At 52.0% G+C, this 25,166-nt stretch overlaps 1 protein-coding gene across 1 annotated transcript; it reads right to left on the bottom strand.

Moving 5' to 3' along the window:
- Window positions 1-225: 225 nt before the first annotated feature.
- On the bottom strand, window positions 226-24,943 carry STRIP2 (striatin interacting protein 2). The gene is made up of 21 exons (XM_030478151.1): window positions 24,803-24,943; window positions 23,179-23,248; window positions 21,752-21,826; window positions 21,529-21,663; window positions 21,218-21,338; window positions 20,448-20,516; window positions 20,233-20,339; window positions 19,988-20,115; window positions 19,223-19,411; window positions 17,970-18,193; window positions 16,599-16,664; window positions 15,948-16,011; window positions 14,855-14,926; window positions 14,488-14,562; window positions 13,901-13,998; window positions 13,345-13,471; window positions 11,727-11,827; window positions 9,576-9,642; window positions 5,570-5,674; window positions 4,540-4,744; window positions 226-1,822 (listed from the first exon to the last, which is right to left on the bottom strand). The coding sequence occupies exons 1-21, from the start codon at window positions 24,941-24,943 to the stop codon at window positions 1,572-1,574; spliced, it is 2,490 nt and encodes an 829-aa protein (XP_030334011.1). The 3' UTR covers window positions 226-1,571.
- Window positions 24,944-25,166: the final 223 nt, after the last annotated feature.

Here is a 25,166-nt window from a genome sequence, read left to right as displayed (position 1 = left end):
AACTCTGCTTTTCTTTGCCAGAGTTCTACAGATACATCAGAACAGAACACCCAGAGTATGTCAGGCAGATGCCATTCCACAGCAGAGAGTAGATAGGGGCAGGGGCGAGAGCTGAGTTTATGGGTTGGTTTGTGAGAGATGGTTTTGTCCTTTAAAAACATAAAAAGCAGCAAAAGAAGCATTGAAAATAAGGCACAGGAAGAGAAAAGCTGAAGTAAATGTATGTGCTTGAGAAGATGTTCTGGTTTATTTTGAGCAAAAGCACATTTAAAGAGGTGAGTGGGTTTACTAATGCTAAAAACACCTCTTACAAACCCCGTTACACAAACATCCTCAGTTTAATTCCACAGCAATAAGCACAAATCCTGTCCTAACAAATAACTGTGGGTTTATCACTTGTGTGCTCGATATAGTGATAACAGTGTGGCCAAAGTGTTGGCCTGCACTGTATTAACACACAGTTCTTTGACAAAAGCCAAACTCCTGGTTTCATGGCTGAGGGTGGGATGTTTGAGCCAGGATTCCCTGTTCTGGACCGATAACATTTTGTAGAGAAAGATTATGGTTTTCAGGCTCCGTTGTAAAGCCAAACTATGAAGCCAAACCTTCCTTTTCAGTGTGGCCAAGGAGAAGGGACTGTCACCCTGCATGGTACCAAGGGCTGATCCAGCAGGTCAGCCCACAAGCAATTATCCTTCCAAAACCCTCTGGAAACCTAATGTTGGAGTAATGATCCTTCAAAAACAATCAGGTGGAGAGAAATGTGGCAGCAACCTCCTCTATACTAACACTGCACAACTTACTGATCCTTTCACTCCAGTACAAATGGCAAGTGAATGGAAGGGTGGAGGGAAGTGGAGCAGTGAAAAGGTGATGGATTACTGTGAATGATGCAGAGATTGTCAGTTGTGGAAGCACAGCTCTGTACACAGGGTGTAATCCAGCAGCAGCAATGCCAGCCCAGGGATGAGAGATTACGTCATCTCCTTCGGCCGAGTCGACCTGTCACCTCTGATTGAGGCTTGCAGGCAGCACCATGTCTTATTTTCAGCTTCATTAGGGAGGCAGAGCAGGTTGTTTGTGGCATGGGGTGTTTGAAGCACGTTATCAGACAGCCATAAGTGAATAAACCAAACCAAATTGTGCACGGCCAGGGGCACTCAGGAGAGATGAAAACCTTGCACAGCTGAGATGCTCTTACACCAAACTTACATGCATGAACCAAGCTGAGGCAGACCTGGACTCTGGGCTCTCGTACACTGGCATCAATCTGCAGTAAAGACCAGAGAAGTTCACTCAACACTGCCACTAGTGTGACACCGGAACCTGCTCCATGGCCTCTGTGTGGGTCTCTGGTCTCCAAGAAGTCACAAGGAAAAGGATGACCTCCAAAAAGATGGCAATTGCACACTCAGGAGTAGATACAAAGAGGCTTGATCTCTTTGGAAAGACTCTTATGTTTTACCATCTGTGCTCAAGAACACCCAGGTCCAAAACACTCTTCCTTTCCTCAGGCTGTAGCACCCTGAGTCCTTACCAAGGTGGGACTGGGGCAGGGGAAGGTGTTGCTCTCACTGGTAGTGCAGCAGCTCCTCCCAGCGAATGGGCTGGGAAAACACCTCCCGCTCCAGCCACAGTTCATAGGAGTAGTGGAAGTCCTCAGGGAGCTCCAGCCTCTGTCCCAACACGCTCTGCAAGCAGTTGTCCACCGGTGCAAACTCTGAGTCCTGAGGCTTGTCGTATCTCCGGCTGTTGAAGGCTTCGATGTTGGCTCTCAGGGTGCATTCTTCTGCCTGGAAATCCCACGGTCTTGCATCAATATCTACATTGAAGAAGAAACAAGACCAAAGTATTGTGGAAAAATAATTCTGATCAGGTTGGAGCAAAAGTAGTGACTGGACAAGGGGTGATGGGTGCAAACTGAAACAAGGGAAGTTCAGGTTAGATATAAGGAAGAAGTTCTTCCCTGTGAGGGTGCTGAGGCACTGGCACAGGGTGCCCAGAGAAGTGGTAAATGCTCCATCCTTGGCAGTGTTGAAGGCCAGGTTGGACAGAGGCTTGGACATGGACTAGTGTGAGATGTCTCTGCCCATGGCAGGGGGTTGGAACTGGATGATCTTAAGGTCCTTTCCAACCCAAACCATTCTATGATTCTATCAAAAGAAGGGATGAAGATTTTACAGCAACCACATGAATTGACCAGAGTATTGGCCAGTTATTCCTAATTATTATTCCTAATCATTCCCATTATGTATACATTATAATTTAAAGTATTTAAATGCAATATGTTAAAACCACTTGTCAATTAAGCAGAGTCAGAAAGCTTCCTATCGAAATGCAATTATTCTGCTCTGCTTTAAGCCCTCTCTATCATTACCAAGCTCCTGCTTTTTGCAGAAAGGCCCCACCACTATTCCTGAAAATCTCCCTAAATGTCAGAAGCAGAGATTGGGATTTAATGCTAAAACCTGGTGAGCTCATGACGAGCTACTGAAACCACATTTTGTTTAAATTTGGACAAGTATAACTATGCATGATGTTGAAAAGCTGATAACTGCCTGTAATAGCCACGATACCTTAAACCTGTAACGTTATGTACATGTGTAACATGAAAAGAACATTAGGATTTTCAAAGCTAGCTTTTATGAGCTCTAAATCTATATGAAACAGTCATTTGCTGCATAAAGGCTCAGTAGACGCATTGGCAAAGCTCAGCAGTGCTCGAGGGAGGACAAAGTCTGAGCTGAATCCAGATAAAAATAAACACTCCTGGAAAAACCCTTCCAGATCGTGTCTCCAAGAGCCAAGTGCTTCCCAGGGATAGTGTCCAGGTCAGGAGCCAGTCTCTAAGCACTGAATTGTGCAATTGAGTGGTGCATTATATTGGTGATCAACTCCTCTGGGGGAAGAGGGATACACAGAGCATTTTATCCTTTGCATCTGCCTTAAAATTGCATTATTCCCAGTACTGCCATGTCAATTCCATTGTTAGGGCAAACCCTTGCTCCAGGGCAGCTGACGTGGGTAGTCTCCTGCTGCTTTGGCACGTGTAGAGCTCAAGCTATTTAAGTCACCCAAGGCAGGTGGTATCCCATAGCTGTATCCTGGTAGTGGCATAAAGAAGCCCTTCTGCTGTGTTCAATCCCTCAGGGAACCATCAGCACGCTGAGAAAGGCAGGACAGGACAGAAATCCCCGTAAAAGAAAGAAAGGAAGTCCCCAGTCATAGAATCATAGAATCCCAGAGTGGTTTTATGTTGGAGGGGACCTTAAAGCCCATCCAGCTCCAACCCCCTGCCACGGGCAGGGACACCTTCCACTAGAGCAGGTTGCTCCAAGCCCCTGTGTCCAACCTGGCCTTGAACACTGCCAGGGATGGGGCAGCCACAGCTTCTCTGGGCACCCTGTGCCAGCGCCTCAGCACCCTCACAGGGAAGAGCTTCTGCCTCAGAGCTCATCTCAATCTCCCCTCTGGCAGGTTAAAGCCATTCCCCTTGGCCTGTCCCTACAGGCCCTGATGCAGAGCCCCTCTCCAGCATCCTTCCTGCTCTTTGGGTTTTGGGGAACTCCACTTGCCTTAAAGTGAAACTAAAAATATCGAGTCTAGTGTTTAATTCTTCTGAATTAGTGTCACAGTGGTATCATGAGCACCAAAAGCACAGAGGGCTTCAAAAACTAATTAATATCTTTTACAGTTGAGCACCCTAACATAATTACAATGCTCTTCTCTCTTGTAAAGAAGATATTAGGCTTTTACTTCTTGCTCTCTTTTCTTCTGCAACAGGAATGCTGCCCAATTTTTCTACTTAATCCTTATTAAGAAGAAGATACAGAGCAGAAATTTAGGTTTGTCTTATTAAGGTAAAAAGATATTTTAATACTTTCTATTCCTGTCCTAAGCTTGGGTCTGTTGTTGCAGCAACCGAGTGTATCTACAGGGGAATAAAAGTATGTGTATCTGATGGGTCTTGTGGATTAATACATGAGGAACATCAGAAACTGCATCAAAAAACACAGCTTTAGACTTGGTAAGAGCTGTTTAAACAGACCAGCACATCTAGTCTGTGTTTCAGCTTAAGGATTCGGAATATCCACACTGCTGGGACATAAACTCTGTTGTTTCTCAGGTGTGAGCTGCAGGGCTATCAGTCAGATTATCACTCCATGACCATCCTAAGCACACACATGTGGTGGGAATACCAAGATAATTTAGCATCTTGATGGCCAAAGCAGTTTGGGAATGCAAAAGTGATTTGGGAATACAAAAGTGATTTGGGAATGCAAAAGCACAAGCCTGGGCTTGGTGGAAACTCATCTTGGAGACCCAAGCTAACCATGTCCATCATGATCTGATTTATTCCCACCTTTCCTCACACAATCAATTTGTTCTCTCCTGATGGTGCTGAATGTGCCTTAAAGCTTCAGAAATCAATCCCCAACATTGACCCAAACAAGTTTATGGGATCTAAACCCCACCAAACCCCCTGTGATCCAGTTCCAACTCCACATGCAGAGAGGACACTTCCCAGGCACTACTCACCATTGCCATAAGCCCAGTCATCGTTCATGCGGTGCCGCACCTTCTGGTAGATGGCTGACATGGTTTTCATGTTGCTCTTCCTCCACTGGCGGCCCAGGTATTTGGTCTGGATTTTCAACAGCTTGAGGACATAGAGCTGCATCATGGCCTGCTTCACCTTCAGAGCTCGCTTCAGTATTGGGGCTGACTTAAAGACTACCAACATCTGTCAAGAAATCAATACAAATCAATGCAACATGTTCAAGAAAGCCATCAGAGCACTGTCTGTGTGGCTTTGGGTGTGAACACCTGGGACACATGTGGTCCAAACCCCAAGCGGGTAGAGCAGGAGTATTCAACACGATCAGAGGGCTGGAGCAGCTCTGCTCTGCAGCCAGGCTGAGAGAGCTGGGCTAGTTCAGCCTGGAGAAGAGAAGGCTCCTGAAGGGGAGACCTTAGAGCAGCTCCAGTGCCTAAAGGGGCTCCAGGAAACCTGGAGAGGGGCTTTGGGCAAGGGCCTGGAGGGACAGGCCAAGGGGAATGGCTTTAACCTGCCAGAGGGGAGATTGAGATGAGCTCTGAGGCAGAAGCTCTTCCCTGTGAGGGTGCTGAGGCGCTGGCACAGGGTGCCCAGAGAAGCTGTGGCTGCCCCATCCCTGGCAGTGTTCAAGGCCAGGTTGGACACAGGGGCTTGGAGCAACCTGCTCTAGTGGAAGGTGTCCCTGCCCGGGGCAGGGGTTGGAGCTGGAGGAGCTTTAAGCTCCCTTCCAAACCAGTCTATGATTCTATGAACATAACCAACACTTGCTGCCTGGGGCTTGAGGGTTGTAAAAATAAGTATTATTTGCAGATAAAAGCCTATTTCTGCATTTATAGCTCAATCTGTGACAAAAAATGGGCACATTATAAAGCAGCAGAAGCTTCAGCACTGCCAGAACAAGCTCTCAGCAGGGAGGCTGGGCTGAAGCCCGCAGCATAGAACCAGGGACGTGCTAGAGGTGCAACACTGGCAGCACACAGGAGGTCTCAGGAGGATGGGACATCACCTCACCATTGTCCTTGAGTGCTTCCACTTGGTCAGCTTGTTGAGGATCCTCAGCAAGTTAATGCAGGAGAATAAGTTTCTCCAGCAGAACTGGTTGTTGTCTCCAGCTTCCTGCAAGAAGAGAAGGAAAAGCTTAACCCTAGTGCAGCCTTCAACAGCACCACCAAAGAGACGCCTTTGCCCAGAAAGTCTTCCTTTTTACTACCTGCACAAGTCTTATTTCTGCTGGAGATGAGCAGAGGAGCTGCCTCCTCACTTGGATTCTCATCAGGCTGCTGACAAGCCAACAGATTCCGGGGAAAACCGTTCTGAAAGGCTTGGATATAATCAGCATTTTAATCTGCATTTTGATTTGGAGTCAGAGCTCAGATAAATCACATTATTCCAGCATGGGAAATCTCTACTGTGGTACATTTGGATTCCTTGTTTACAGCCAGAGAGCACATTACAGTCCTCACCACTGCTTAGAGGGCAGGTTTGGTCAATTATATAGGATTAATTCATGAATTACCACATGCTTAGGCGACATATTACAGCCAAATAGAAGGAAATCACGTAACACACAGGGTGACACAGCAGCGTCTGTGTCAGGAGAACAAGGCTTTTCTGTAACAAAGATCCCCTCCAGCTTGAGGGCAGCTGATAGATTGCTTTAAATATTAGCTTAATAGAAGCACCCCAAGCTCCAGCTTGCATAAATAGTGCCTGTAATTACTGTAGAGCAGTAATGCCACCACTACAGTAACTCACTTCATGTCTGAACAGCACTGAGCACAGCACAAATGTCCCACAAATAACCTCTTTGGGGATGAGAGTGGAAACAAGTTACAGCAAGCTACAGCCTTTAACAACTCATGGCAAAAACTGCATGATCCACGTTCTGGGCATCCTCAGGATGACCCCAGGGAGCTCCTTCTGTCAGTGTCAAACCCAGCGTTAAATGTGATTTACCCAAGAAAACCCTGCCAGCATAATGCCTTTGTTCTTAAGGGCAAGCACCAAACCATCACTTCAGTCAGGTGGTAAAATGCTTTTGTATGTATCATTTTTAAAGGCAAACTGAGCCAGAAGCACTTCCTTGTTCATCTACTGGTGGGATTTGGTAAAACCTGCTCTGAACAAACGCACTTTTCTGCCAGCAGAGGCTGTCCTGTGCTGGAGGCTCCTGTGCACAGGAGCGGGGATGTCACCGAGATGCCACCAAGGTGCTCATGGATGCTGAGTGCAGCTCTGGGGGTGCCAGCTCAGGAGCAGAGCCTGTGCAGTTTCACATCTGTGCCCAGTCTTAATCTGCTCCCTGGAAGGAGTTTTCCAAAAAGACCCCAGTAGAACAAGTTAATACCCATTAAATAGGCAGCTGGATTTATTTACATCACCCATGTCGTGTTGTCTCTATAGCTTCAAGTCAGTGAGAGTCTTTCCATCAGATTTACAGAAGGAGGAAACAGACTAAACAGACTTTAATCCCCCTTTAACTCCCATCTACTGCTTCCCTCCCCATGGCACCATGACATGGTGCTGCAGGGTCCTCTGCAGCCCTGTCCCCAAACATAGGGAGCAACAGCCCTGTGAGAGGAAAGATGGGGATCAGCAAGGAATCCAAGAGCCTGTCTCACAACAGGATGGGTGAAGCCTCTGCTATCTCACTGGGACTGCAGCCACCCCCAGTTTACACTATGTGGGGACAGCAGTTATCCACAGACAAAGAGACCCTCCTCTGGAGACAGCACTGCTGAACTCGTCCTGGTTTTCCATGGAGGTAAACCCAACACACATGATCCTGTGTTCAACACACTGAAAGAATAGTCATAGAATTATGGAATCATGGAATCATGGAATGGTTTGTGTTGGAAGGGACCTTAAAGCTCCTCCAGCTCCAACCCCTGCCCCGGGCAGGGACACCTTCCACTAGAGCAGGTTGCTCCAAGCCCCTGTGTCCAACCTGGCCTTGAACACTGCCAGGGATGGGGCAGCCACAGCTTCTCTGGGCACCCTGTGCCAGCGCCTCAGCACCCTCACAGGGAAGAGCTTCTGCCTCAGAGCTCATCTCAATCTCCCCTCTGGCAGGTTAAAGCCATTCCCTTTGGCCTGTCCCTCCAGGCCCTTGTCCAAGGCCCCTCTCCAGGTTTCCTGGAGCCCCTTTAGGCACTGGAGCTGCTCTAAGGTCTCCCCTTCAGGAGCCTTCTCTTCTCCAGGCTGAACCAGCCCAGCTCTCTCAGCCTGTTGTAATCATATGCTATATCACCTAAGAAACATGTTACTGCTGGGGTGTTAAAATCAGTGCATCGGAGTATTAAAAACACTAAAGCAACACCTAAAATTGCCTGAATAAACATAAATACACACATGAGCACACGGCTCAAGTGCCAGGGCATGTTTAACTGCTATTAAATCCTTACATTCATGGGTGTCCTCCCAAAGACAAACACACATGGTAAAATTCAAGTTGGTTTCTGCATATTTTGTAATGAAATCAGTCTCCCATGAGGCTAATACCTCGATGAGGCGATGAGGCACTGTCCTTTAATGCCACAGCTCCCAAACTGGGGAGCAGACCCTGCTGGGAAAGAGAAACTGGGAATATTTTCCTTAAAAATTTCAGTCTTCTACAGCCACAAAGCTTAGTGCGAGCGTGAGGATTAGCATGAGGCATGGGAGCACCCAGCGATGTGTCGCTAGATGTCCCCATCGGGCCAGGTTAGTGTTGATGGGAGCCTGCCAGGGCTGGAGGAAGACGGAGCCTGGCCAGGACACCCAGCTCTCAGCATGGACCAGCACAGAACAGGGCACTGACCCCTTTGGTAAGGAGGGAGGTGATGTTCGGGAGCTGTCACCCTGAGCAGGCACCCAAAGGGAGGCAAGAGGAGCTGCTGGGAAGGTGGTGGGACAGTGGTGGAGGAACGAGCACACTGCCCATGTGTGATGATGCATTGGAAATGCCCAGAGAAGCTGTGGCTGCCCCATCCCTGGCAGTGTTCAAGGCCAGGTTGGACACAGGGGCTTGGAGCAACCTGCTCTAGTGGAAGGTGTCCCTGCCCGTGGCAGGGGTTGGAACTGGATGAGCCTTAATGTCCCTTCCAACACAAACCAGTCTGGGATTCCATGATTCTGTGATCCTACACCCACCCCCAGCCTCTCCACAACAGGTTTTTGTATGAAGCTGATGTGACATAATCAGCTTACAGCAGGGATTTACATAGTAGTGGCACATCAGAAATGCTGCGGCTACAGATCCAACACAACCAGTTTGGCTCTCCTGGCTAAGCACACCCTTGAAGGGATTCAAGAGTAACTTTGGCTCATAGAAATGAGGGAATATTACTTAATTTTAATGATTTTAGCCCTTACACAGTTAAGAAAAACAACACAGGCTTAAGATTTTAGCAGCCAGGCAACATGAGAGCATCCCTGCCCAGACTAGCTTGGGTCAGGCTCCTTCCTAATGATTCCTGCATCATTTCAGGTCTCCCTTCCCTCTGCTCCCTCTCCCTGTTAACCCCAAAGCTTATACCTGCTCTGCTCCCTTTCCAAGTCCAACCTACTCTGCACTTGAATTACTGCAGTTAGGAACCTGCCAGCATTAATGCCTCATCCATAGTGTGTGTATCCACACAGCCCATCGCGCTGGCAGGCCTCCATAACACTTAGGCTCCTCTCCATAAGGAATTTGGTTCATTCCTTAATCTACTGGCATCTTAGGAGCACTCAGAGCAATTTAAACCTGGGAGGCAACAGCCTCTGGGCAAATCCTTTTTAAAAGCAGGTTCTCTCTTGGAGAAGCCAAAGGGGACACTGTAAACCCAACTATTATATGGGGTACACAACACCAGCAGTGCCTCCTCCTCGTGGCGAGTGATGGGAGGAATTGGCAAGTCTGGAGGGGAAAAAAGACTGATTTTGGGAATGTTTGGGATTACAGTAAAAGGAAGATAGAAAAGAGGAGGCAGAAATCCTTCCTCACCCTCTCGCGTACAGCAATATTGGTTACAAGGACCCTTTCTGTGCTGCTTACCAGGCTTTCTGCAGTGAGCTCAGGCAGATCATAGACTGTACAGTGAGGATAATCCAGGACAGAGATGCTGTGGAAGACAGGAAAGAAGGGACCCGTTAAAACCAGGCACATGTGAAAGCAACTTCTTAAGATGATGTCCATGCCCAGCAATGGGTAACTTCACCATCCCTGGGGCTGGAATTGCAATGGCAGGGCTGCCTTATGCAGCAAGGAGTTTGGATGGGGAGCAATCCCATCTCCAGTGAGCCACGCTGGGCACGTGAAGCGGCCCACAGCCAGTGCCATGGATGTGCTTCCCTCCTGCATTCCAACTGCACGGATGGCATCCAAACGGGCTCCCAGCCTCATCACTGCCCCGTGTCTCAGCTTAATGGAGCACGTCAACTCCTCCTGGCTCCGACGCGCATCCTGAGTGCATTAATAGGGACTCGAAGGATTTGGATCCATTAAGACATGACAGATCAGTTATTCATATGCATATTTAACAAAAGCAAAGAAACCCAACAACAAAACAGATCACAGGTTCAAATGGAGACATCTGGTTTCCAGCAGGAACAGTTAAACCTCCTTGGATCAGAGCATCCAGCTGCAAACCCAACCTCATTTTCCAGGTGCATATCCTGCCTGTGCAACCTCCATCAGAAAGCAGAGGAGGGAGCAAAGTGCTCCTGAGCTACTTTTCCTCATCGCTTACGTGATGTTAAAGCACAGGACCAAAAGCAGAAATGTTTATCAGCAAGAGATATTGCTGATATCATATATTGCTTTGTATTTTTCATGTGTGCCTTCTTGCTCATACACAACCATCCCATGCAGGAGACAGACCAGCCTATGCACACACAGCTGAAGAGCAACAAGAGCATCAAAAAGCAACAAAAAGGATCTTTTCATTGTCCCAACAGTAAAATCCCCTGCAACGCTCCCCTCTGAAATCCTACCCAGCCCTACTGAGCTGTGAAAGAGTTCATAGAATCATAGAACCACAGAGTGGTTTGTGTTGGAAGGGACCTTAAAGCTCCTCCAGCTCCAACCCCCTGCCCCGGGCAGGGACACCTTCCACTAGAGCAGGTTGCTCCAAGCCCCTGTGTCCAACCTGGCCTTGAACACTGCCAGGGATGGGGCAGCCACAGCTTCTCTGGGCACCCTGTGCCAGCGCCTCAGCACCCTCACAGGGAAGAGCTTCTGCCTCAGAGCTCATCTCAATCTCCCCTCTGGCAGGTTAAAGCCATTCCCCTTGGCCTGTCCCTCCATCCCTTGTCCAAAGCCCCTCTCCAGGTTTCCTGGAGCCCCTTTAGGCACTGGAGCTGCTCTAAGGTGTCCCCTTCAGGAGCCTTCTCTTCTCCAGGCTGCCCCAGCCCAGCTCTCTCAGCCTGGCTCCAGAGCAGAGCTGCTCCAGCCCTCGCAGCAGCTCCGGGGCCTCCTCTGGCCTCGCTCCAGCAGCTCCACGTCCCTCTTGTGCTGTTGCCCCAGAGCTGGATCAGGACTGCAGGGGGGGTCTCCCCAGAGCGCAGCAGAGGGGCAGGATCCCCTCCCTGACCTGCTGCTCACGCTCTGGGGGTGCAGCCCAGCACACGGGGGGGTTCTGGGCTCAAGCACACACTGAAGCCGGGTCATGGGGAGCTTCTGGAGTTGTCCTCTTTCAGTGCTTACACTGACCTGCAGTAGTCCAATCAGTCCCTATAGAGACTTAAAACAGGGCTAGTGTCCTTCTGAAGTCAGAAGTAACAACAGTGACAACTATGCACAACCTGAAGAGGTCAGGAAAGATGGATTATAGGAAGTAGAAAGGACCTAGAACACTCTATCCCATCTGGCCTTTTTGAAGCTGTGGCCCACAGATGCTCTTTGGCACTGGGCTGCTGTCCAGGAGTCCATGTAAGGATGAAAACAAGTCTCCTGTTAGCAAAGGAGACAGGTCTCTGTGTACTTTAATAGTCTAGTGAGAGAACGGAAAAACCCCCCTCCAGTCTTCCCCATTAAGCAGAAGGGATTTGCTCCCTCCAGCGTAGTCCTATAGTGGAAAGAGTACTGCCCCAAAGCCATGCTAGGGACCAGAGGTCACTTAGTTCCACCATGTATTCATGTGTTAGGGTTCCTCATGCACAAAGCCTCCTGCTCCATCACCTCTCTGTTGCCCAGAAGTGGCTGTACCTGTTTTTGGCAGTGATATAAGACATGATGTTTTGGTTGAAGAACTTCAGGATCAGCGGGATGCAGTTGGCAAACACCAAATGCTGGGACACGTACTCAAACTGAGGAAGAGAAGTGAAATGGGTCAATGTTAGCTGGAATAACTGGGAGCATCACTGGGAATGGAAACCCATTTCCAGCCAGGGGCAAAGGAGTTGTGATCGTTTGCTCTAGACACCTCACAGACCATCTCCCCCTTGCAGAAGTCTGCTGTATAAGGTTTGCATCATGTGCAGCAGCACCCACCAGTTGGAGGGCACACAAACCTTATGGAAGTAGTTTAGAATCATAGGATGGCTTGTGTTGGAAAAGACCTTGAAATCATCCAGTTCCACCCCCTTGCCATGGGCAGGGACACCTTCAACTAGAGCAGGTTGCTCCAAGCCCCTGTGTCCAACCTGGCCTTGAACACTGCCAGGGATGGGGCAGCCACAGCTTCTCTGGGAAAAGTCTGTGCCAGCGCCTCAGCACCCTCACAGGGAAGAGTTTCTTCCCTACATCCAACCTGAACTTCCCCTGTTTCCGTTTGAACCTATCATCACCCCTTGTCCTATTGCTCCAGTCCCTGATGAAGAGTCCCTCTCTGGCATCCTTGTAGCCCCTTCAGACACTGGAAGGCTGATTCCAATGCTGGTGGCTCACCCAAAACCAGACACAAAAGCAGAATCAGGGGGAGAAACCCCCACAGCCTTCTCCAGACTTAGCCACAGACTGCCAGGGTCCTGCCATGGAGGAATAATGAGAGGAGCTGTTTCGGGAGTGAAGTGACACAAACCAGTGAAGGGACATGGCGGGACCCAGAACAAATGTAGGATTGTAAAGTGGGGGCTTAATTTATCCAATCCAATGTATGATATTTATCCTCAGATAACTATCAATGGGCTTCCCAGCACAGGTGGGTTTGTAATATGCTGAAACCTCTAAAAGAAAAGTAAAACCATTAAAAATTAATTTCTTGACTTGTGGAATGGTGGAAACTGGGCACAGGCCACAGCTCACATCAGGGCTCAGTCCTTCTGTCATCAAGGAAAATCCTCATGTGGCTGCAGTTCAATGGGTGCCATGCAGATGAAACAGAAATCAGATTGCATCTAGGAGCCAGACTCCAGCCTGTTGAAACTGGAGCCCAAGAACTTGATCCCGCTGAGGAACCCAGGACCAGATTAGTTGACCTCATGAGGTCCTACCCAGCTCTATTTCTGGTCATTGGAGATGGCAGAGCAAAAGGCAGCCTTGTCTAACCCCAATCCCCTTCCCCCTGGATCAGGGAGGTTTGTGCTTGTGGCAGCTCCTACATTTTAACCTGCAGAGCCACAGTGTGAGTTTTTCCAGAAGCTGGAAAACTCCTTCCATGTGAGCGGAAACAATCCTGTCAAAGCACAGTCTGAGATATACTGCAGCAAGTTATCCCTGCCTGCAACCCTACCCCTACACAAATCCTGGCCCAGGACTAGGGTTCACTGCTACGGGAAGTGAGCTGCAGCTCCTCATGGAAACCCACCCTGGAGAGGTCTGTTTAGAACAGGGGCTGTTAGGTCCCACTGGCTTCAAGATGAGCTTGGCAACGGCTGAGCCTCACCTGGTAGATGTGGTTCAGCTTGAAGTGCTTGAGGAGCAGCAGCAGCAAAGCTGAGATGCTCTTCACGATGATCTCTTTGTGTCTGTTCACGTCAATCCCCAGCTTCATGCTCTGGAGAACGGTGATGCTGGGATGGAGGGAAGGGAAGCAACAGCACAGTGGGAATGGGAGCAAGGAGGATGAAGGGACTGTTGAGTTCATATTCATCTAAACAAGCTCTGCAGAAACAGGGACCTTCACTTCCCCCTCGGACTCTCATTTCATAGAATTCCAGACTGGTTTGTGTTGGAAGGGACCTTAAAGCTCATCCAGTTCCAACCCCCTGCCACGGGCAGGGACACCTTCCACTAGAGCAGGTTGCTCCAAGCCCCTGTGTCCAACCTGGCCTTGAACACTGCCAGGGATGGGGCATTTACCACTATGCAAGTCTATCCAAAGAGCTATCCCCAAGTCCAGAGCCTCCAAAACTTATTATTGGCAAACCCCAGCTCTCTGCACTGCCCAAGACCTCCTGGCAGGGCTGGGATGGATGGTGACCACCTTGTCAGGGACTTACGGCATCTCTTCAGGCAACACGTCTGCCAGGATGTTGATGGAGTCGGTCTTGGCTTTGGAGGTGGGTGCTGCAGCCAGGAGGATCTTCAGCAAAGCTATCTGCAGAAGAGGGTGGGTGTGGAGGGATGGTCCCACAATGGGGCATTCCTTCCTTCTCCTTCCCTTGCTGGAGCCAGACAACTTCAAGCCAACTCAATAGGGTTTCACCAGCACAAGCTCCACTCACTGTGGTAGACTGACTATACCAAGGCTCAACCTCTCCATTTATACTCTGGATAGACAGGCCATAAAGATGATCTAGTTCCAGCCCCCTGCCACAGAGCAGGATTGCTCCCACTCCTCTGCACTCATCCTATTTTCCAACCACTGACCTGTCTCCAACCATCTGACTGTGTCACTGTGTATCTGCACCCCTTGATCCTCTGAATCCCTCCTCTTGGACTGTACCTTCCACGCAACCCTGCTCTGGATTCCCACCAGAATCCCACCATTCAAGTCCATTCAGCCCCGTGCTGAGCTCTGAGCTCACAGCTCAGCACCATTCCCCACTCAAAACCTCTTCTTTACTTGTAAGAACCATGATCTTACCATATACTGGGGGAGGTTGTACAACATTGCTCGATACAAGACCTCGCAGGGGGTTTCTTGGACTTCCTCTTCCCCCTATAGCACAGAGAAACACGGGAAACAAGGGAAGATGAAGTATTTTCACTCCACACACTCGAGGTATGTCAGACACCTCCATCAAACCCAGCTTGAGGACTTAACACTGGACACAGCTGCATGCTGCCTGCTCCAGGCCTTTCGCCACTGCTACATTTGACGAAGATATGGACCTCTAGAAAAAATAGCATCCAAGGTGTGTCCTAAGGATCACAGAGAGCGTATGGATTTCTGTGCCACCTTGGAAACCTTCCACATGTCCATCTAGTGATGGGGTGCAGCAACTTCTTACCAGAGACATGGGGCACTTCTCCAGCTCCTCCTCGTTCTTGATCTGGATGTCTGAGATGGAAACGTACTTGTGCTGGCAAAATACACAGACAGAGGCAGAGGAATATCATTCACCTACATCTGGGTTAGGTGTGTGGAGAACTCATCTTTGTGTGGACATCCGTCTGTCCCTGAAGCCCCCTCGCACATGATGCCTTTGATTACTTGCACCTACTCCTTCTAGGATCTCCCTGTAAGTAAACGGAGAGGGATAATCTCCTCCAAAAGGCAATCCAGAGCTTAGATAGGGTCAGTTGGGCTCTGGAGGTGCCTCACTCCATGTGGAGCACTGGAGGAGCCAAGGCTGCCCATGCTTCCCCTTGGGAACAGCACAGGTCTGGGCATGTATGTCCAAAACCAGTCTGTCACCTTCAAACATGGCAAATGCTCACCAGGAGCAATGCTCACGCAGCAAATGCTCACACAGCAATGCTATAGCTCAGATAAAGGGAATGTCCAAGTGCTGGATGATCCACCTGGAATTGCAGTGATGACTCAATTTTCCTTCTTTTACCCCAATTCCTGCAAGAAGCTCCAGAAGCTTTTCCTGAGATCTAACAAGAAGGGATCTTCTCACTCCCTCCAGTAACTGTGCTTCAGCCAGAGGTTAGACATGAGGATCCCACGCTGCATGTGGTGGACATCCAGCCCCTCTCAAGCTCTTCAGACCTTGACTGGCTTCATCAGGTTGACTTCCCAATGCAGGGAAAGCAAGAGCTCAGACTGAATGAAGAGGAGCAGAAGACTAAATTCCCATGAAATTCCCATTTACTGTGGGCTGAGAACCTACATCTGAGGAACTTGAAACTCAGTCTAAGTGCTGTATCACAAAGTTTATGTGGTTAAGACCTGAAGCCCTGCAATCCCCCTAGGATCTTAGCAGCCTTGGCCAATGATTTCCTCACCCCCATGAGATCCCCACGGATCTGATCCCACCTCAGAATGTCGGCTGAGTGCCAGGGAGCAAAAATAGCAAGGGATGAGGTTAGAGAAGCTGACTGCTGCTCAGCGAGGCTTTCTGGGCTGCTGCACCATGCATGCAGCCACCATCTCACCTGCTTCAGGGTCTTCACGCTCTCATGGATGGGCCGTGGTAGCCCTATCAGGGTCTCAGTGTCTCTGTGGAGGAGGAAAAGAGTAATTCAAAGGCTGGGAAGGAGATCTGTGTTCAAACACTTCCATGTCAGACAAGGTGAAAGAGGAAGCCTGGAGTCTAAGGAATGCATCCCAGATGGGTCAGGGACTGGGAAAGGTGGCAGGAGCTGCCCAACCTCCTCCCAGCAAAGCCTCCACTAGAGAAAAGGACATCAGGGTGAAGAACTGGAGTGAAATCAGGTCTCTGAATGGAGACCTAAAAACGGCCACACCAGGATGACTTGATGTATTCAAACTGGAGCATTTGCTGTGGATACCGGGTTGTCTCGACTCCTTCCCACATCAAACCAGTCTCAGTTTTGGGCCAGGGGTCACCTATTCTGGGCTAGGTCTGATTTTTAATAGAAAGAGGTCCTTGGAGACCAGCATCTCCAAGAACATGTTTTTATAACCCCGAGTGCATTGCTGCAGTGAATCCCGCACTGCCTCATCCCAAACGTGCTTTGGGCTGGTTGAGTTCATAAACCCTTTGTGGACACCTCCCTCCAGTTAAACTGCACTGATGGGAGCGATGGGACAGACTTGGCTGGACTCACACATGAAACACTCACTGTCCCAGCGTGAATCCGATGAATTTGTTCCTGCTTGCTTCCAGGAAATGCTCGATGTCTTTCTGTCTGATGGAGCAGCAGAGGAACGAACACAGGGAGAAGGTTAGAAAATAGGCATACACCAGATCACAGCCTGCACTGCTCAGAAAGGACAGTGTGGGGCCAGCAAGAACCTTTGAGCTTTCTGAGATTGATTTCTAGAGGTCTTAATAGCAGTGACATAGAACCCCCATAGCTCTCATAGGAGCAATGTGAACTAAAATCAGTTGTATTTGCTTCCAATCCATGGAAGCATGCAAGCAAACAGAGAGGAGTTCTCTACAACCAGCTCCTTTTAACTCATAGAATCAACTAGGTTGGAAAAGACCTTTAAGATCACCAAGTCCAACCATTACTCCAGGGCTGCCAAGGCCTCCACCACATGCATCTCCAAGTAGCATCTGCTCACTCTGAGTGACCAAATGTTGTCTCTGCAGTGTGGCAGAGCACGTGCTGCTCCGAGAGCGACCTGACATCTTGTCCACCTTGGGCATCCTTCATGAGAACCGGTCAAGGGGCTCAGCACTACATGTAGGACATGAAGCATGAGCCAAGGCTCCCACAGGCAGAGAGAACGCAGCTGGGCTTGCAGGCACCAGCCAAGGCAAACAAGCATGAAGTTATGTGGAGTGACACAGCACCATGCATATGGAGACCCAGGTGGGACACCCGTTCTTGCTGTGTCCCTGCGAGGAGCGCTCTGGATGGGCACACTTAACCCTGGCACTGCTCACACATCAAAAAGATGCTTTTGTGTTTTAAAGATACTGGATTAAATCCAGGCTTTGGATCAACAGCAAAAAAGCTCCCATGGATTAGAGGGAAAGGGGCAGAGGTTGTCACCCTCTTTTCCTAATGCTCCCCCATATCACATGTTGCAGAATTGGTCTTAGAAAGGGAAGGCACCAACTTCTTTATCCTTCTTTAAAGATCCTCTTTATCTTTTCGCTCCCATTTTCCACCTTAGAGCAAGGCCACTTCATCTGGCAACACAAGAGTCCCACTCAACAAGCAAAAGGCAATGTCCTGAACCAGTTCCTAAGATTAATAGTCTAGGACTTTGCCCTACAGAGATCCATTGGTGCTGGTTGGGAAAGCTGACCCTACTCCCACAGCTCCAGCACAAGCTTCCTTCCCAGTACAACTGGGATGTCCAAAATGGGATTGCCATTATTGCCCAAGCTTGGCCACGCTTGGTTTGTAAAGCCTGGGGAGGAGCTCAGCCAAACCCAGTCCAGAAAGGACCAACTGAGACAAGTGGAGCGAACCTGCCACAGGCTGACCCTCACCTGCAATGAACCCCAGGACGGGATGACCATGACACCACATTACCTGACTTTGGGGGCCCACGGAAGCCCTTTGGGGAATGACACCCTTTCGATGGGCAGGCGCTGAGCTGGCATTGCAGGGATAACCGCATCCCGCTCCATCAGGTCCAGCTCCCCCTCAATCCCGCTGTCCACGTCATCGTTCTCCTCTTCATCGACTCCTGCTTCATCATTCTTGAAGGGGTCTCTCTCGTTGTAGATGTCCAGGCTGTCTTGCTTCACCAGGGGCTGCAGCAGAAGGGGAAGGAGAAATTCAAGTCACTCCATGGATTCTATTTCCTTCTCAGCTGCTGGCTCCAGAGCTCTCCATTCTGGAAGGATCAAGCTCCCAACTGTTCCTTCAGTTGAGGTTTCCCTCCTAGCTCTTGCCACCAAAGCCTGGACAAGGACTAACCCTCCCTGTACCTCTAACCTTGCTGCTCTAGGAGGTGTGACCCCATTTTTCATCTTAACTTTCGGAGCTATCATCTGACATCTCTCCGTCAGCAAAAAAAGGGCATTTTCATCCTCAGACCATAACATAGCAACTCAGAGAGTGGAGCTAAAAAAAGACAAGCTTGCTGAGAGCAGTCTGCTTTTTGGTGCTTATCAGCCCTTTGCCATAAGGTCAGGATGTCCTCTCGCTTCCTCTGGATCAAATGCATCACGGGGCTGATCTGCTGCAGCTCAAAGTGGTGGATGAGAAGCTCCCCATGACCCGGCTTCAGTGTGCGCTTGAGCCCAGAACCCCACCGTGTGCTGGGCTGCACCCCCAGAGCGTGAGCAGCAGCTCAGGGAGGGGATCCTGCCCCTCTGCTGCGCTCTGGGGAGACCTTAGAGCAGGTCCAGTGCCTAAAGGGGCTCCAGGAAACCTGGAGAGGGGCTTTGGACAAGGGCCTGTAGGGACAGGCCAAGGGGAATGGCTTTAACCTGCCAGAGGGGAGATTGAGATGAGCTCTGAGGCAGAAGCTCTTCCCTGTGAGGGTGCTGAGGCGCTGGCACAGGGTGCCCAGAGAAGCTGTGGCTGCCCCATCCCTGGCAGTGTTCAAGGCCAGGTTGGACACAGGGGCTTGGAGCAGCCTGCTCTAGTGGAAGGTGTCCCTGCCCATGGCAGGGGGTTGGAACTGGAGGAGCTTTAAGGTCCCTCCAACACAAACCAGTCTGGAATTCCATGAAACTGGAAACTTAGGGGGGAAAGAGAACCAGGCTCCCAAGCACAGGTCTGAACAGATGATGGTCCCCACTGCCAAAGCATCCTGGACCATGCTGCACTCTTACCCTGCGGCTGCGGTGTCCCCCACGCTTCTGCTGCTGCTGCTCCACGAGCTCGATGGAGCAGGTCGGGGGCGACGCTGCGCGCATGCTGCGCATCACCTGGATGCTGTCCTCCGGCAGCGGCGGCAGCCCCAGCTCCTCCCGCTTCTGCACCTTCAGCTCCTGCAGGGCTTCAAATCCACCCAGCGTGAACTAGGGACCAACAAAAGACGTGAGAGAGCAGGAGCAGGCACAGCCCACCCGGACTGGATGCTGGAGAGGGACTCTTCATCGGGGACTGGAGCAATAGGACAAGGGGTAATGGGTTCAAACTGAAACAGGAGATATTCGGGTTGGATATAAGGAAGTTCTTCCCCGTGAGGGTGCTGAGGCACTGGCACAGGGTGCCCAGAGAAGCTGTGGCTGCCCCATCCCTGGCAGTGTTCAAGGCCAGGTTGGACACAGGGGCTTGGAGCAACCTGCTCTAGTGGAAGGTGTCCCTGCCCATGGCAGGGGGTTGGAGCTGGAGGAGCTTTAAGGTCCCTTCAACACAAACCATTCCATGATTCAATGATTCCAAGATCATCAAGTCCAACTGTTCATTCTCCACACTTCTCCCCAACCCCATGTCCTCTGCATGGCTCATCCCACCCTTGTCCCAGAAGAAACTGGTGTCATCTTCCTGCACCATCCTAAATAACCTCATTGTGGTTGAATAGTGGGGAATGTCCAGGCTGCGTATTCCCAAAATGACCTGTTTCTGGAAAAAAAGGAAGGGTTTTCACCCACCAGAAGCACCTTCCAGAGCAGGAGCAGAACCTTCCTCATGGGGAAGTGCGGAGCGTGGCCACTGCAGAACTTGGTCACCATCGTGAAGAGCAGAAGAGCAAACGGCTCTTCAGTGTGCACAGGGAAACCTGGTGGAGAGAGGGACCAGGAGCAGCTTCAGAGCAGTTTCCCCATCCCTGAGCTCTCCCCATTGATCCAGCACAACCAAGGGACCTCCTTAGGGCACAGGGAACACTGTGGCTCACTCAGCTCCATCCTGAAGGTCTCCCGGCAGGTTTTCCACTCGGGGGGATCTGTCTCTTGCTCCACTCTGATGTTCTCCACCATCAAGTACATGACACTGAGAAGCACCCTGCTGGGACAGGCACCGCAGGAGGTGACACTGCCAGCCAGAGGGGGTCACTTTGTCCCCAGAGGCTGCCCCATGGCCTCCAGCCTCGCGTGGGGCCGAGGTGGGTACCTGAGCTCCGTGCTGTCGGCCAGAGAGATGGCTGGCTTCCGCAGCGCGCTGCTGCAGGCCTGGCTGTTGCTGCAGGGAAGGGGACACGCTCAGGGCCAGCCACGGGCACAGGGTGCTCCTCACCCCGACCCCAGCCTGTGTCTGCGGTGATGGAAACACTGCTGGGGATGTGCCGTGGCTGCGGCACCTCCCTGGCCCTCGGTGAGGAGGAGGAGGAAGAGGAGGGTGAGAAGGATGGGGAGGGAGAAGATGAAGAAAAGGAACATCAGGAGGTTGGAAGAAGGATGAGGAGATGAGAAGGAAGGTGAAGAGGATGGGGAGAAAGAAGATGAAGAGCAAGAGGATGAAGAAGGTGGAAGAAGAGGGTGAGGAGTATAGGGAGAACGATGAAGAGGAGGGCAAAGAGGATGGGAGAAGAGGGTGACGAGGATGAGGAGAAAGAAGATGAAGAGGAGTATAGGAAGAAAGAAGATTAAGAGGGCGAGGAGGATGGGGAGAAGATGAGGAGGGTGAAGACAGCGTGGAGAAAGAAGATGGAGTATAGGAAGAAAGAAGATTAAGAGGGCGAGGAGGATGGGGAGAAGATGAGGAGGGTGAAGACAGCGTGGAGAAAGAAGATGAAGAGAAGGAGGATGAAGAAGATGGAAGAAGATGGTGAGGAGTATAGGGAGAAAGAGGATGGAAGAACAGGGTGAGGAGGATGGGGAGAAAGAATAAGATGAAGGGGACAAGGAGGGTGAGGAGGGCAAGGGCAGTGTGGGGCCTCTCACTCAATCTCCATGTTGAGGAGCTCCAGGAAGGCGGTGAAGGTTCCCAGCTGGTACAGGAGGAAGCTGTTGTGCCGAGACCAGTGCAGGACATCACCTTCGTTATCGCAGTCTCCAAAGACACCTGGAGAGGCCCAAAGGAAGACACTGGTTGGGGGGGAGCTGCCTTTGAACCCCTGGAGCACATGGAACCATCATGGGAAGGAGCTTCACCCCACTGACCAAACCCAAGAGAAGGCTTCTCCCAAGCCCCCGTGCTGAAGCCAGGCAGTAGATACACATCCACATCCAGACATGGGGAATGTGGTCCTTACCCTGTGCCAGGTACAGGATGGCCCGTGCTACTTTGAGCCTCTTGTCCCTGTTGACCACCTCCAGCCCATCCAGCAGGCGCATGACATAGGCCTTCTGCTGACCCCCATCCAGCTCCAGCCACCTCCTGCCCTGCACTGGGAAAGGGACACGACAACCAGCCGGGTGCCTCCCTGAGGGTCCCGCTCCCACCCTGAGCCCCAGAGCTGAGCCCAGAGCTGGTACCTTGAGCATGGAAATCCTCCTCGAAGCATCTCCTGTTGCTGCTGAGCTCGGGCTCCTCGGTGTAGCTGTACAGCTCTGGTGGAGGGAGGGGTCAGCAGGGACCTGGAGGAGCTTTACCCTCCTCCTCATTGCCAAGTTCCTTGTGGGGCCCTGAAGCACCCAAGGAGACGTGGGGCAGAGACCTAAACTGATCCTTGAGCTATTCTGCAGCTCCAAAGGGCATCTTGGAGACACCCAATGCTGCCAAACTCCTCATATTCATCCCTGTGTCCTCCTTAGAATCATGGAATCAAACGGGTTGGAAAAGACCTTTAAAAGCTCATAGAGTCCAACCATTCCCCAGCAGTGCCAAGGCCACCACTAACCCATGGCACTGAGGCCTCGGCTACACGGGGTGTGAACACTTGCAGGGACGGTGACTCCAGCCCTGCCCTGGGCAGCCTGTTCCAATGCCTGAGCACCCTCTGGGGAAGGAATTGTTCCTCAGCTCCATCTAAACCTGCCCTGGGGCAGCTTGAGGCCGTTTCCTCTTGTCCCATCCCTTGTTCCTTGGGAGCAGAGACCAGCCCCCTCCTGGCTCCAGCCTCCTGTCAGGCAGTTGCAGAGAGCGAGAAGGTCCCCCCTGAGCCTTCTCTTCTCCAGACTAAACCCCCCCAGGTCCCTCAGCCGTTCCCCATCACACTTGTGCTCCAGGCCCTGCACCAGCTCCGGTGCCCTTCTCTGGCCCGGCTCCAGCACCTCAATGTCTCTCTTGTCCCCACAGTGACGATGCTCAAGCTGCCTCTACAAGGGGGTTTTTAGGGGGCAATTTCTGTCCCAGTGAAGGCAGTGATCATGGGGAGGGACCACAGGAGCACCCAGACTCCCATTTCGCATCCAGCAACTTGGACATTTTGGGGCTGGACATGGAGGGACGTGACGTTGTGTCTGTTCCTATAGAATTCCTATGTAATTCCCATAGTCCTACAGTGCTGAGCAGCACCAGGAGGGACTGAAATGGTCCTGAAAAGGAGGAGGAAGGATCCCTCACAGGGAAAACGTGTTTTAGCCAGGCCAGTGAGTGCAGCCGAGACACACAGAGCTATAAATAACCCTTTGCTGGGGGGGCCGCAGGGTGACAGGGCAGTTCTTGAGCAGGAGGATACAGGATGAGGCCTCGGCCCATTGTGACACCCACGATAAAGGGTGACATTTCCCAGCCTGGACACATCATCCTTGCAGCCTGTCACCATGTCAAAGGCAATCCCGGTGTCCCCACATGTCCTCTGTGCTCATTCCCTCTATTAATAAATCCCTCTTGCTCCATTATCACGAGGATGATACCACCCGACATTCATCCCCCATCCCGTGAGCCCAATTCCCCACGGGAATTTTCCCTCCCCAGCAGGCACCTATTCACAGCAGCACAGCACCAAAGCCCATCTCACCTCCTAACTCAGTGCCGTGGCCGTCGGTATCTCCGTATTCGAACTCCAGGTTGGGACAATCCACGGAGCCCTGCGGAGATTGGGAATAGCACAGGGGGGGCTGGCACATCCCCGTGGATATTCTGGGAGGCGGGACAGCTTCCAGTGCTCCCGGCCTCTGCAGTAAAGCTCCTCCAGCCTCTGGAGCAGCCACTGGTGCAGGAATGATCCTGGTCTGGGTCTCCAGAGCACAACGTTTGCATGAGGCTGCTTAAAACACAGCGTGAATTTGGGAGGCGAGTGGCAAATCAGCACTGAGCAAATCCCAGGGGAAGCAGAGGCAGGACCCAAAGGGGATCCTAGAGGCATTTCAGAGCCTTAGAAATAAACTCTGGGGCTGGTTGGAAGCAGAAGTGCCCCATGGGAACCCCCCATGCTCTGTCCTTGGCATCCCAGATCCAACAGCTTTCCAGCCCTTTTGAATCATGGAATGGTTGGAAGGGACCTTAAAGCTCCTCCAGTTCCAACCCCCCGCCACGGGCAGGGACACCTTCCACTAGAGCATGAAGCGTGTTGTGGATCTCCCCCCTCCTTCCCTGCGGATGAGGAACTGGAGCATGAAACTTCACCGGAGGATTAAGCGGGGCCGGGAGCGGCCGCAGCCACACAACGCACCGGGAACACATGAATGGGTAATCCCTGAATTAGCATCATTCCTCAGCCTGAATCCCTGCATCCCCCCCCGGGCAGCCCGGCCCGGAGCGATGCGCATCGTCTCCGTCAATATTGACGGCCCCGGAGGATGCCCGGCTCCGGGCTGAGCCCGACTCGCTCTGAAACGCCGGTTTCTCGCCCCGTTTCCGCAGCCAAATCCAGGGGGAGGCTCCGGGAGCTGAAGCCGATGAGGAATTTGGTGTTAATCCGCTTTGAGAGGCTAAACCAGGGAAAACAACCCCCAAATTCACGGGCAAGGCTCAGGGGCCACCTCTCAGGCACGGTTCCCCGGGGAGATGGGACCTTTTTTGGGTCAGGGAGCCCCTCAACCTGCAGGTCCTTGGTGGGGAAGCAACATCTTCCCATCCCTGTGGCCTCACGGTGGCCGGGGGCATCAGTCCTGGGCTGGATGCTGCTGACCCGAGCCTGGTCCTGCTTCCCCAGCCTGGCACCAGGAATCCAGCGAGGGGCAATGGCAGCGAGCAGCCGGGGGTTTGCTGACATTTGGGCAGGAGGAATGAAGGGTGGTGGAGACACTGCGGCCACCAGACCCTGCACGGAGGTAAGTGGGTGCCTGGAGGAGCCCAGGACCTGCTGGGACCCCAAACCCCGCTGTCAGCTCTGGGAGTGGGGCAGGGAGGTACCTATGACAGGGGCACCCTCCCTGAGGACCCCACTCCGGACTGCGCACCCTCCACCCCTCAGGACCCCTCAACACCCCAGACGGGGTTGAGCGGGGGCACCCTCAGGACCGGGAACACAAAACCCTGGACCGGGCTCCTTCCAACGGTGGCCTCGCAGGAACCTCAAACTGGAGGCGGGGACCCCAACCCCGGGGCAGGGACCCCCCGCACCTCATCGGGGTGTCCTCCCTGCCCCAGCAGCGGCCGCCGGGAGCCCGGGGGGTGTCACCGCCGCCTCCAGCCCTTACCTCGGACTCCTTCCGCTGGCTCCTGAAGAGGTCCCGGCTCTTGGGCTGGGGCTGGGGCTGGGGCTGGGGCTGGGGCTGGGCCGGCCGAGCCCTGCCCGGGGCCGGGGCCGGGGCCGTGTCCGCGCCTCCCGCCGCCTCCATCCGCCGCGCCCCGCCGCAGCGCCGCCGAGCACGTGGGGGACGGAACCCCGCGCCCCGGCCACGCCCCCCCACCGCGCCCATTGGTCCGCAGCACCAGGGGAGCGGGGCCGGAGGACACACCCCCGGCTCGCCATTGGGCGAGGGGCGGGGCCAGAAGAGCCTTGCGGTGGGGGGGGTCCTATGGGGAGAATTGGGGGTGCGGGGATGGGGGGTTTGCGGTGAC

Source organism: Strigops habroptila, chromosome 3, assembly GCF_004027225.2.
Source record: "Strigops habroptila isolate Jane chromosome 3, bStrHab1.2.pri, whole genome shotgun sequence".
Classification (NCBI taxonomy): Eukaryota; Metazoa; Chordata; class Aves; order Psittaciformes; family Psittacidae; genus Strigops; species Strigops habroptila.
The sequence above is the reverse complement of the archived record's forward strand: the minus strand, read 5'-3'. Positions and strand labels throughout refer to the sequence as shown.

Bases quoted from the DNA above. Each gene is read 5' to 3' on its own strand.
- STRIP2 (XM_030478151.1), bottom strand. From the start codon at position 24,943: ATGGAGGCGGCGGGAGGCGCGGACACGGCCCCGGCCCCGGCCCCGGGC. The intron at 19,412-19,987 runs GTGGGTGAAAAC...GTTGGTCCCTAG, and splicing joins TGCTCTGGAAGGTGCTTCTG to TTCACGCTGGGTGGATTTGA. The intron at 14,563-14,854 runs GTAAGAAGTTGC...TCTGTGCTATAG, and splicing joins AGAAGTGCCCCATGTCTCTG to GGGGAAGAGGAAGTCCAAGA.